The following is a 13,020-nucleotide window of genomic DNA, read 5'->3' as shown; positions in this document are numbered from 1 at the left end:
GATTACAGTGATGTCCATGTTACTAGTGAGCATGAGAATCCTAAGATTAATGTAGATGCATGCAGAAAATACCAAGATTCTCTGCCTTTAATATCCAAAACACATAATTTGGGCACTTTCTATTTGTTTAAAAAGTCCAGATTTTCTGGTTGTAATAATAGTGAAACTTCACTGTTTGCCATTGTTCCCCAGTGAAATTGACATTGCATTTGGAGTTGCCATTTGTGTTTAGTGTAATAGAGAAATTCTGAATTTAGTATTGGTGATTTGGAAACGTTTGGAGTCTTCTCCAGTATTATCTCAGGAAATTAGTGATCCTATGAGAATTGCAGGTACTTACAAATTAGTAGATATTCTATCCTAAATATTTATGCTTTTGAGGGGTGAGATTTTACCAGGACAGTAGACCATAGTTATTGCTTAAAACAAACTTTTGGCCCAATAGAAAAAATATGGATGTGGATATCTGTATTTCACTCAGATAAAATTTAAAATATTATAGATATTAAGATAATCTTTTTGATGTTTGTTTATGGTCAGCTTCTACTTAATCTTGTATGCATGTTTCAACTTTTTATTTCTATGCTCTGTAAAATGTTTGAAATATTGGCAAAATGTTTGCTTTTTGTTTGCTGTTTGAGAATTCTTTAATACCGTTGGCTGTTCAGCCTGCTTGATGATATCACTGTTGCTAAATGTCATGGACCTGATACCTGACAGCAAGGGGATTCTATGCCACTCCAGTTGCTAGATCTTTTTAGGGTAGCTATCTTTAAGGCTGCTGGCAAACACATTTGCTTTGTTGCCGACTGCAAAATTCACGCCCGCAGCAAAGCAAATGTGCTTGCCGGTTTATTATCAAGGATGTATGAAGGAAACAGTAAGGTATTACATACATTGTATTCTGCAAAAATGTACTCAGTGATTAATGGCATTGATAAGATCCCTTTACATGATCATTTAAGTTGCTTTGTGGTGATAGGGAACAGAATATTGGAGATACAGATTTTATCCACACCTTCTCCCAACTCTGTTATATTAACTAGTTATTAAAGCATAATGATTCAGCTATATCAGTGTGGGCAAGGAGATCAGCCTGAAATACTTCTGGTCTATGCAGTTCATTATCAAGTAATATGTAGACACAATTCATAGATGCAAATCAAACATTGAGTAAATGCAATATAATGAAACAATGAAGTTAATGTGCAAAATCAGTGTTGTCCAGCTTTCTATTTGTCTCTTCAGTTTTTTTCCCTCATGAATTTTAGTTTGAAATCTCATGCTTTAATCAAAAGTGTTCAGTTTTAATGTCCAAACTCAACACATGAACCATGCAGTAAACCTGTTTAAATTCTTGTAAGTTCATTTGAAGTATATAATCGTTTTTCTAGTTCTGAAAACATGGGTTTTGCTCTTTTTTTAGTGTAGTTTAAAAAAGCTATATTCAAAAGATGTTAAAATATAACTAATATTTACAATGTTTTAATGCAAAAGTGCAACATTCAATTGCCTAATCTATAACATAACCGTCAGGTTTTATTTGAATGTTAATTGAATCTACATTTTAACTGTAGATATGCACACATGCTTAATGTTTCATTGTTTCTCCTTTTTAACATAAACTATACATAAATAGTCCCTATCCCATATTAAGAAATTCCTTATTAAATATTAATTGCAGATTAACTGCTTAGATGCCTTGATTTAATATTTTTCTTTTGTAAATTGTTAAATAATCTGATATTTGTGCTTTCTGTGTGAATCATCACAATTGTGTAATGCTGTTTTTCATTTATTGTTTCTGTCATTGAGGTCACACTGTTAATGAGTTAGGTCAATGGTTTAAGATGAGGAAGTGAGAATGTAATTCATTGAGTTTGTATATTTTAGAAAATTTGTCTACCAGTTGAGATCAGTTAGTGCATAATCCATATACTGGGCTTGTCAGGGTATATTTTAAATTTAGCTGTGTAGTAACATGTGATGGTGGTCATTAATCTGGAGCTGCTGGCTTGTGTTCAGGTGTATGACTCATCTCTGCTCTGTCCTGAAGGAATATTGCTCACTTTAGCTCATTTTAAAAGTGGAAATGATTGCAGATAGAAACCTTTCGCTAAAGTCAGTTTAAACGTGGAAGTTATTTTATTACCTAGAGATACATTAGAGTTTTGAGATGCACATTTCCAGTTTCTTTTATAATTTAGCCAGTAAGCGTCTCAAAATCTCACATAACCTGTATGTATACCTAATTTTGTCACAGATTTACTCAGGCTACCATTTCTGTACGGCAGACCAGCTTCCTAACATTTTGGAACCATTTTATTATATGATATCAAATGTAAATCAATTACTGAAGTTCTGCACACTATTCTGTCATCTTCATTGAACTATGAGGTTTAAAGGAATATATAATAGAGGTGTTAAATATTGAGTGCTTTTACAGACTGGATTAAGAAAAAAGCATCACAGGGATACAAAAATTTTAGATAATTTAAGATTCAAGAAAATTGGCCAAAGTCCAAGAGGAGTTAACAACTTTCTACATAAAAAATTCTTACATAGAATATATGGTCTAAAAGGATATTGGAAGCAGATTCAAGAATAACAATGAAAAGGAAATTGAATGTGTGCTTGAAAGGGAGAAATGAGGGTGAAAGGCTGGAGTGTGCGACTAATTGAATCGTTCTTGAGCTGAATAACTTGGTCCTGTGCTGTTAGATATTATGACCTCAAAATTCAGCTTCATGACCCTGTTTGAGCTGGATTGTGCTTAAAAATAGTGCTGAAATAGGGAACTACCGCCTGTCTGCCCTCCTCTGTTCAGCACAGCTTCCACTGCCATATCTGTGCAGTGCAGTGCAGAACTGCAAAACGTGCTGGAGGCCAGAGGCCAGCACATCTAAGATCCCATCCAGCTTTATGCCATCCATTCATTTGAATGTGATTGCCAGCTTTAATTAAAGGTAATTTTTCCTTATTTTATTGCATATGTTTTTTTAATTCATTGAAATTAATTGTTTTATAACTAAATATGTTAATTTTTTATGTTTAATTATTTTAAATACTTTGTTAAAATATACATTTACATTGTTTTTAAGCATCTCTGAACATCAGAATCATTTAAAAGAGATAGTTACCTTTAACAGCAGCAACTTGTCAAAGGCTGTCAAATCAATTCTGGGTATGGGGCCTTTGGATCTGCTGCCCAAGACTTAAGTACCACTTGCAGCCTCCTCTGCACCAGGAATGGCCAGCAGTGGAGGCCTCCAGCTCCGCCCATCCCACATGTGCCTTAGCCGGCAGGTGCAGCTCCACATTAGTGTTGCCTAGTTGGTCGGATTCAGCATGAATCTAGCCCATTGTTGGACGGTATGAGTACTGAATTTGTTCTAATTGAACAGTAGACAACCAATAAATGAATGCGTATTTGTGGTAAGAGCCCACCTGGTTGACAAGTTGTTAAGAGTTTCAGAGTGTGCAATGCAGCTGCTGAAAATGTACAGCTGATAATATGCTCAATGTTTTGGGACTACCAACATTAAATTTAAGCTCCATAGTCAAGCTAACAGCCTTTCTTAACCTTGCACTACTGATATGCATTCAGCAATAGGAAGGTTTCACCACTGCACTGTTGCTAGGGTTCTATAATTATTTGGCAATTTACTGTAGATTTCTGAAAATCTGCAGGGTGTCATGTACCAGTTGCTGACCTTATTAAGCTCCTGCACAATCTATCTTTCCTCAGATATGGTATCTTAGTAGGCATTTACTTTGGTGTGCAACTTGAATAGAGAAATAAGTTGAGGGAACATATTCAGACAAGCTTCCAGAAGAGAGAAGGTGGGTGGGTGAAGAACTCTTGGTAGGAGACCATATTTGTCTAGGGTGCATGGGGAAAATGTCATATTAGGGCCTCATTGAGGAACAAAATGCAGGATGTTTTGCACTTCAGTAAGGATACCTTCACTGAAATATTTTTAGAACAGGTAAACTAATGCAGTTGCACCTGTTCCTGTTTGGATGGCTGCTGCTGCAGCTGTCTCTGGTTGTGCCCACCTCCTCCACTTCAGAGAGAATTGGGCTGCAAGTCTGTTCATAGTTTTGTGCTGGTCTCCTTAATGTTGCATGCATGCTTTCTATCAGGTCTGCCATTGTACTAATCACTTCATTGTGCACATTTATCAGTCTATTTTTGTTTTGATGTGCTCACCCTTCAGAATCCTCATCAGAGTCCTTTGTTGCAATCCTCATGTGAGATCTTGAATTACTTTGCACTGGCAACTATGCTATCCTTATTCTGCCCTCTTCTACTTTGTGCCCATAACTCATGACTTTCAGAAATTATGCATTGTGTCGATTTCTGAGGTAGTGAGTTGAATTGTGATCACATCTTTTTATGTTCTACTATCACCTGTCCACTCTGCTGTTATTGGCCACCTGAAAGGAGAATGGCACAGAAGTAGGCTTGTGATAAATGGAAGGCCATAAAAGGTACATACGTACAACAGCTGCAATTTGTAAATCAAAAGTGTTTGAGCTGAAACATATTTGAGAAGAGGAATAGGTAGGAGCATTCCACCCCACTGTTGTCTATAGGCTCAAAAATGGCCATTTCAATGATGGCCACCATCATCCCCTCAGTGAAGTACAGTCATACAGCCACACCCGACATCCTTGGGTAGTTGCTGTGTCTGGTTCGGCACCATTTCATAGGAGAGAAGTGTATCAATGAATGGTGTCTTGTTTGAGCAATGTGCCTGACATGGTAAAATAGCTGGCAATGTGTTTGTGGGAGAGAGGCTTGCAGCAATGTTAAATGTGATGGTGCAATGGAACACATACTGTAAGGTATGAGTTCTGATCTTTAGAGATTGTTTGCAGGTGATTGATGGTGATGTGGTGTACTGAGCAGTGTCCAAAGCTAATGGAGCTGCTGGTAGGATATAGTATTTGAAAATACATTCATTGGCCTCAAGCATGCTGAGGTTATTTAATTTTGAGCAGCACTGCATTCTACCCTCAGGACCTCCATTCTGGCATTGATTCTCCATTCAGCTCTCTTCTCCCACTGCTTCTGAGTATGTGACCTGAGGGCCTCTTGGCTCCCTGTGAATAGAGGAAATGTTTCCTATGTGCCATCTCTTATATAAAGGCCAGTGCAGTACTGGAAATGTGAAGTCCACCGTCTCCATGTGCCAATCTTTAGTGTCGTCACAGAGTGGAAGCTCCAGAATGTCTGTCAGCACCTGCTGGAGATCTTGTTTAAGAGGTGTGGAGTGTTTTGCTATTTGCTCGCCCAATTTCATAAGAGCCTAGCAATACTCAACAATGGCATACATTTAAACACAGTCTACACCTCTTAAAAATAGCAAAAGGTAGCAAAATTTGCTCTATTTCTTGAATCACATTTTATCATTACCATATTTACTTTCAGGAGATTTCCAATTTATTAATTCCCCTCCCTCCACCCCACCTCCCTCCATTCCCAAGGGTATTAGTGGACTGGACATTTGGTTTAAGGCAGGAAGTGGTATCACACCTTTCTGTTATTCACTTCAGATAGAACACTTATTTGTTATGAATTCTTCTTTGATTATGGCCTTCAAATTAGCGAAGCACAGCAATTTCCACAGATTTTAGACAATTTTAAACACATTGAAGATCAGTTATTGCAGTGAAACAAACCAGTAGCAATTTTGTTTCCTTCTGATTTCATTTGCAGCAAAGAACCAACTTTGCTTTGCTGAACAGAGTGTACTTTAGAAGTTAACATTTTTAGATTCAATTAAATTGTAGGACGTGACAGGCTGTTTATTATTTTGGTCATTTTTAAGGTGAATTTCACTATTGAATTACCATTTTGATTAGTATCAAAAAAATACACTGAATTTACAAAGATATTTGAGAAATAGTAAAGGTCCACAGGTCCAACAAATTTGTCCCATTTTGACTAATTATAAGATATCTTTATTAGTCACATGTACATCGAAACACGCAGTGAAATGCATCTTTTGCATAGAGTGTTCTGGGGCAGCCTGCAAGTGTCACCATGCTTCCGGCACCAACATAGCATGCCCACAATTTCCTAACCTGTACGTCTTTGGAATGTGGGAGGAAACTGGAGAATCCAGAGGAAACCCACGCAGACATGGGGAGAACGTACAAACTCCTTACAGCGGCCAGAATTGAAGCCGGGTTGCTGGCGCTGTAAAGCGTTACACTAACCGCTACACTACCATCCTTTGATATTCTTACCCCATAAATTTGTTCCCCTTTTCCTTTATTGTTTCTTGAATTTATCTATATTGTTTGCTGTTAATCAACTGTCAGGTAGCTAAAATATTAATACTTCCTTTAATTTTTTTTTGTGTTAAACACTTTCAGTCTGGACATCTGCTGCTAGATTGCATACAAAAGCAATATATGACTGGCTGTTGTAACTTGCACATGAATGACTTAAAATGGCTTTTCATTTTCTCATTAGAGGGGAAAATAGTTGGGTTGCTGAATGCCTTCCTTCAGAAATAATGATTTCATGATCTTGGAACACAAATCAATAATTTTTGTTCCAATTTAATGATGTACCAATTCTGTTATTTGTTTTTACTGTATAACTGCTTGTTATAAGCTGATGGGGTCCTAAACTTTATAAACTTACATGATGCTTAAATATGTTATTTTGTTCCAGTGTATCTGAACATTTGTACTCCATAGCTTCATATTTCTGTACATCAAAAAAGCCTTGTCAGATTTCTTGTCCAAATGATTTCTTATTTTGCTTATTTGCAACATCTTTCTAAGTTTATTGTAATAGTATCTAGTGTGTCTATCTGTTTATTAAAGTATCTGAAGCTGTAGAGTGGTCATTTTAAATGGACTTTTTTTATTGCAACTGTGAAATTTATTTTTGATTTTTTTTTCATTAAAAACATTAAGTAGCACAGTCAGTGATTTCCTGACTGTTGCTATTAGATAAATTCTGTCAAGAAATGGGCTTAAGACATTCAATTTGTACCTTAAATCCATTTGTGACTTTTTGACCCACATACTAATCTAACAAAAATCAATCACTCTCGGTCTTGAAATGTTCAGTTGATCTCAGCCTTTCTGCAGAGTGAGCTGCAGATTTCTGCTACTCTTTGAGTGAAAGAGTGTTCCCTGATTTCATTCCTGTCATTGTAAAAACAGTGAGTGCTGCATCACCACCAATAGAGAGGATATATATTTCAAATATCACCTGAGGATTGCAAGCATTAGCAGTCACAACTAGTTTCCTTTATGCACCCACTTAATTACAATGTTGTGTTCCCCACACCCTGCGGCCTCTCTGCCACCAGTTTGAGCTCGTTGAGGCATTTGTACCAGCTTGCCAAACATTTCTTTTATTTCTTCACTGCTTGCTTTGAAAGTAAGATGTTTGAACAGAGGGTATTCTAGCTGAACAGAGGGTGTTTAGTGTTTCGAGTATGATCCTCATTGTCCCTTTGCAAGATATTAACGAAGTGTGCCTGTACATGTAAGAGACTCTCCCAATCAGTGATTAATAGAAACCACCTTATCTTTTAAATCTAGTGGTGGACACCGCATGGTATTGCAGTGAAAATATGCTTTTTGTTCCTTTTCCTTTGTCTATAAAAGCACATTCTTGTACCAGTGACATGTTACCATAATTGAATGTTTATGTAATTACACACACAAGCAGAACCTGATAAAATCTCAAAAGTTGAAATCCCTAGTCGGGTGATAAATTTCATTTTCACCTCATTTTATGGAAATATGTTTGAAATTCTTGTCTTTGGGGCCATAATGGGTGATCTTACCAAGTGTTAACTGCACAGTAATAAATAGAAATATGTGAGAAACATCACTGAAGTCTCTTAGTGGGAGCATACCTTTCAGTGATCTTCTATCTGAATATCCAGATTGAGGCATAGGTTTATTGTAATATGTACTGTACATTCTAGCACCTTATGTTATTTATCTATCTATATTCCCTGTTTTTGACCATTCTGATTTTTAAAATGTTTTCCAACGTGTGTTTTTTCTTCCTAATGGTAATCCCATTTCACTGGCCTTTATACAAGAGGTGGCACGTAGGAAACATTTCCTCCGTTCACAGCCCTTCCACTTCAATATTGTCTGTTCCAATATTATAAAAGAAATTAGCACAAAAGGGTGAGGACTTCTAGCAATTGAGGCTAAGTACATTAAAAATAAACCTGAGAATAGCTTTATATGCCTCAGCATGATTTCTGTTACCTGACATTTGTTCGCTAAGATAACATACCAGTGCAGTATAAAATCAGAAAATGGTGGAAATACTCAGCAGGACAAGCAACTGTGGAGAGAGAAACGGAGTTAAGCTTTCAGGTCAATGATGTTTTTTTCAGAGCAGTTCAATACTGTACTGTTGAAATGTTTTCTAAATGACATGTAAGGATTATAATAAAGCCTCAAAAGCAATGGGCAAATAAATATAGAATATGTTAAAATGGATGTCACAACACCATCTCCAACAATAAGATCACATGTAAACATAAAACGTTCCTGTTGATCTCCTTTGGTTAGTGAATTTAATAGCAGTAACCTTGCAGAATTTCTTGAAAGAAATGTGGTGATTTCAATTGCTTTTAATCCTCTTAGTTGACAGAAACACTTTATTAATAAAGTGTTTTTCAGTTGAACTAAAGTATATCTGGTTTTTGTTTTAAAATTTAAGATGTTTTCCTACCATTAAATTTGAATTTCCTAAATTTCCCAACATCTGTAGATTGCTAAAAGATTAGCAATAATGGGGGGTGTTGGGGGTTGACAAACTGTCTTGAAAATGATGTAACTTTGGAATCTTGTATCATTCCTCAGCAAAATAAGTTTGGAGGCTAACCAATTTTAATGCTATTTACATTTGAAGATGAACTTTTGTTAATGTCTGGAATGGGATAAATAAATGCTTAACAGATCAATCAGAAATCTGAATTGGCAAAAAATGTTGTTAGAAATACTTTTCTGTGCCACCCCCCACAACTATTCAAGCTTAACCTGAAAGTTCATTATGTTTGAAAATGTTTTGTATGCCTGAATACATGAGCAAAAATTCGCAAGTCTGGGAATCTGAAATAAAAATAGAAAATTCTCAGAAAACTCATCAGATCAGGCAGCATATCTGGAGAAAAGCATTCAGGTTGATGACTTTATATGTCAGTGCACTGCGCATCATTAATTTATTCTTTAAAACTTAAGTACATTTTTACCATTTGAATGTAATTGACATGTTTTTGAATGTCTATTGTACTCAGCATTTCATGTGAATTAGTAATATAAAATTGTTCAAAATGTTTCTTCACCTTGTGTCATTTGTTGCACCTCAGTATGTCAATTTATTTCAACACAAGCTTTTCACTTTGAAAAATCCACTCAGTAATGTTTAAAAAAATCTTGAAAATGTCATAGTCAGAAATCATTATAAATGCCCTTTGAATCTAAACACTTGAATCACCTCAAATTAACACAATTTATTGGATTGTCACTAGGTATTTTTTGCAATCTTTATACAGCAAGTCTGCTGAAAACCATTGTCATAATACACCAACTGTATAAATGTTAAACATTTTTGCCACCTCAATAAACTGTTGCATTTTCATTCAGCTTGGAAAATGGGACTTTGTTTTATCTGGCCCTTGTTTCCTTTTGAAAATAAATGTACTGAAGAGCTTGCGTACATACGTATAGGACTTATCACCTCAGTAAGTTTTAAAAAAAACGCTATTAGATTTTACACAAACTTCATAAGTGACTTCCTCTCATCAGACACTGGGTTCCTTTCGAAAATGGGCATGCTGGGAGCTGTCCGTGTGTCCCGTCTTCAGAAATCAGGTAGGGACCTTCATTCTCAAACAACACCAACATTCATTTAAAATTGTCTTGAGGTATGTGATTTTAGTTAAAGAACATTCAAAAATGAAGTATTTTTTCCATGTTGTAATACTGATTTGACAGAGAAGGAAAGCATCCATGATGTGATAATTACTGCAGCTACTTCTTAAAGTAACTGCACTAGACCAAACAATTGGAAATTAAAATTTCAGAAAATGTTGAGTACAGTTCTTAATATTTGTATTCTACAGCAGATAACTACTTATGGGAATGTTTAAGCTAACATTTTACACTGTTTATATTTAATCATTTGCATCCATCATTTGCCTTTGGCTGTATGTTAAAGATGTTCCCTCATAGATATTACATCACAGGTAGTTGCCTGTAAGTTTTTAGACAAGATTTTAGATGAAGTTGATGTACAGTCAGCAGCATAGGAGCAGTTGTTTTTCTAAGCCTGATCTATCTGTTAAAATTCAATATGGCTGCTTCTACCATGTTGCATTTTGGTATTACTCAAACGGCGTTAAATTTTTAAATTGTACCAAATTTAGAGCATTAAAAAGGAACATAAACTCTATTGATTATTGTCTTCCTTTCATGGAACGTTTTCTTTTAAGTGTAATTGTGATATATTTTTAGCTGTTACTGTGGCTGGGACACAGTTTGCTCACTAATTTGAGCCTCCTGAATTATTTTCAAATGTATCTTGTTTTATAGGAATTACTAACATATATCATTGATTTAGGCTTTCATTCACACTTTGTGTGACATTCTCAAAAAATATCACGTGGATCAGGAGGAATGACCTTTTATATATGGAGTACTTGATTTTGATCTCTCGCTTGTAACTGTTGTTGGAAAAGGATGTGGCAACTTGAATGCCTTAAGATAAATGAGCAGGTTATACTTAGGAGGAGGAATGAGAAAAAAAATGCAATGGGGAAGATGAGATTGAGTAATGAAATCAATAGATATGCTAGTGGGTGTTCTTAATTCAATTTATGATATTTCACAATGCTGGCAAGACAGGCACTCAAAACCCATCCCTAATTGCACATTAGGAGGTACTGTTGATCCAGCTTATTTGAACTTTTGGAACTCTTCTGGTGAAGATCTCTCACATTATTGTTGTAGAGGGAATTTCAGGACTTAGACCCAGTAATGATCAAGGATGGATGGTACACAACTTGGAGGGGACCCTTCTGCTGGCGGTGTTCCCTAGTGCCAGTTGCCATTGTCTTTTGTTTCCCTTTAACTTATAATCTACATTTATTTAGGAAACAGAACAGAAATTTTCCCCTATTGACATTATAATCAAGCTAATTTGAACTGTTTTATCGTTCTCTTTTTATAAACCACAACATGCTGTATAATTTTTAAAAAATGGATTGCTGTCATGCAAATCAAGTAACATACTCGTTATTAATATAATTTAAATAACTGCAGCCAATTTTGTATCAAATTACATGCATGGACTTATTTAAACTTTAAAAAATGGTTTTAGTACTGAAGCTTGGCTTAACTGTATCTGCCTTTTTTCACAATGTTCTCATAATATCTGGTCATATTTCATACTTGCACTAATTTAGGCTATGGTACTGGTGTGTTCCTTGCTTGACACAAATTATTTTCTTGTCATACTTGCACCATCAATTTATTATTATTTATGTGTAAAATTTTCAGTATTACTTTAGGTATATAGCCATCAACAATACAATCTATAAGGCACCATTTCAATGTATTATGTACTCAATATTAAGACATGATAGAACAGCACATTGTCATAAACAGCAAAAAACAGAAACCCAGTAAATTGTTAATTCTTCATATCTTGTTTTACAATTATACTTATTCTTGCTAACAAATTTTGCTTTGAAATAATATAAACTAGCTCTGTTATCAAAATTTTATCTTCAAAGGTACTCTTAAGTTTTCTCAAAATTGCTTTCTTTATGGCTTGAGTGCCCAAAACGCTCATCTAATGCCCCCTTCACCCTAATTCATTCCTTAAATATGTAAAGCACCATTTTCTGAATAGCATACGTATTAATTCAGAAGTGCAGCTAATGGTATCATTTGCATGCTTTGTATACATCTAAATATGTTTAAGCCACTTTGTGTATTAATTTCATTATTGCCTCTTTTGATAAATTTTATGCCTGGACTACACAACAATAGAAACATCACATTCCTTTCCCCAGAATTTGCGCTCCATCTCTACCCTTAGTCTAAAGTTATTACTAGTAGTTGCAAAACAGATGTATAATTAGTCTCATTGTAAGTTTGTTTGTATATCCTCTATTGTAAAGGATTTCGGAATATAGATTTAAGTGGCACGTTCTTAGGCTGGACATCTTATCTATATTCTGAAATCTATTCTTAATTTACCTTGCATTGTTTTAAATATGAAATCGATACTGTATCACTTCTCAGTGAAGATGAGAAGTGAAACTTCTAGGTTTGAACATATAGTATTTGCTGAGTAAAATTTGTACTCACTGGTAGATTAAAAAAAATGTTTTCCAAATATACCAGGTATGTGCTGGAAATTCTAGTGCTGTACTATTGGCTGAGAACTTGAATATTAAGTTGTAGTAAGCCATCTAAAATTAATTTTGTTTCCCTCAAAAATAAGTCAGGTAAGCACATGTGTTGCATCCCTAATAATTTTTTAAGGGTGCGAGTTAGATCGATGTTTTGAACCAGATTCAAAGTATGTATTTTCTGGAAAGGATTACAAAGCTAAGATTTCTTTTGTTTCTGCACTATATTGAATAGTCTAGTACCAGGAACTGCACTATTGTTTTTTCAGCACTGATACAATTTTAGTTGGATAAAGTAAATTCATGTTTGCCAAAGAAATTTTTTGTTGTTAGTCATTGAAGGTAATACTAAAATAAAAACAGAAAATAATAGAAATAATCAGTAGGCTGGGAAGCATCTATGGAGGGAGAAACAGCATTAATGTTTCATGTTGATGACATTTCTTCAGATTCTGATTACAGATTGTTAACCCAAGATGGCAGTTTTGTTCCTCTCTCTACAGATGTTGTATCATGTGTGTATTTCAAACTTTTTGTTTTTATTTCAGATTCATACCATTTACAATATTTTGCTTTTGTTTCAGAGGAGATTGGTGGT

At 35.1% G+C, this 13,020-nt stretch overlaps 1 protein-coding gene across 6 annotated transcripts in view; it reads left to right on the top strand.

The window, feature by feature from the left end:
* cnot2 (CCR4-NOT transcription complex, subunit 2) overlaps positions 1-13,020 on the top strand; it is a 113,480-nt gene that overhangs the window by 85,356 nt on the left and 15,104 nt on the right. For 5 of the 6 annotated variants that reach the window (XM_052030655.1, XM_052030654.1, XM_052030652.1 and 2 more), the window contains one exon: positions 9,811-9,876. The exons of the other annotated variant lie outside the window; for it this stretch is intronic. In XM_052030655.1, coding sequence (XP_051886615.1) covers positions 9,811-9,876 — 66 coding nt within the window. The remainder of the gene's footprint in view (positions 1-9,810; positions 9,877-13,020) is intronic. 6 annotated transcript variants of the gene reach the window in all.

This window comes from Pristis pectinata, chromosome 15 (assembly GCF_009764475.1).
Source record: "Pristis pectinata isolate sPriPec2 chromosome 15, sPriPec2.1.pri, whole genome shotgun sequence".
Classification (NCBI taxonomy): domain Eukaryota; kingdom Metazoa; phylum Chordata; class Chondrichthyes; order Rhinopristiformes; family Pristidae; genus Pristis; species Pristis pectinata.
Note: the sequence above shows the minus strand (reverse complement) of the source record. Positions and strands in the feature narration are given on the sequence as shown.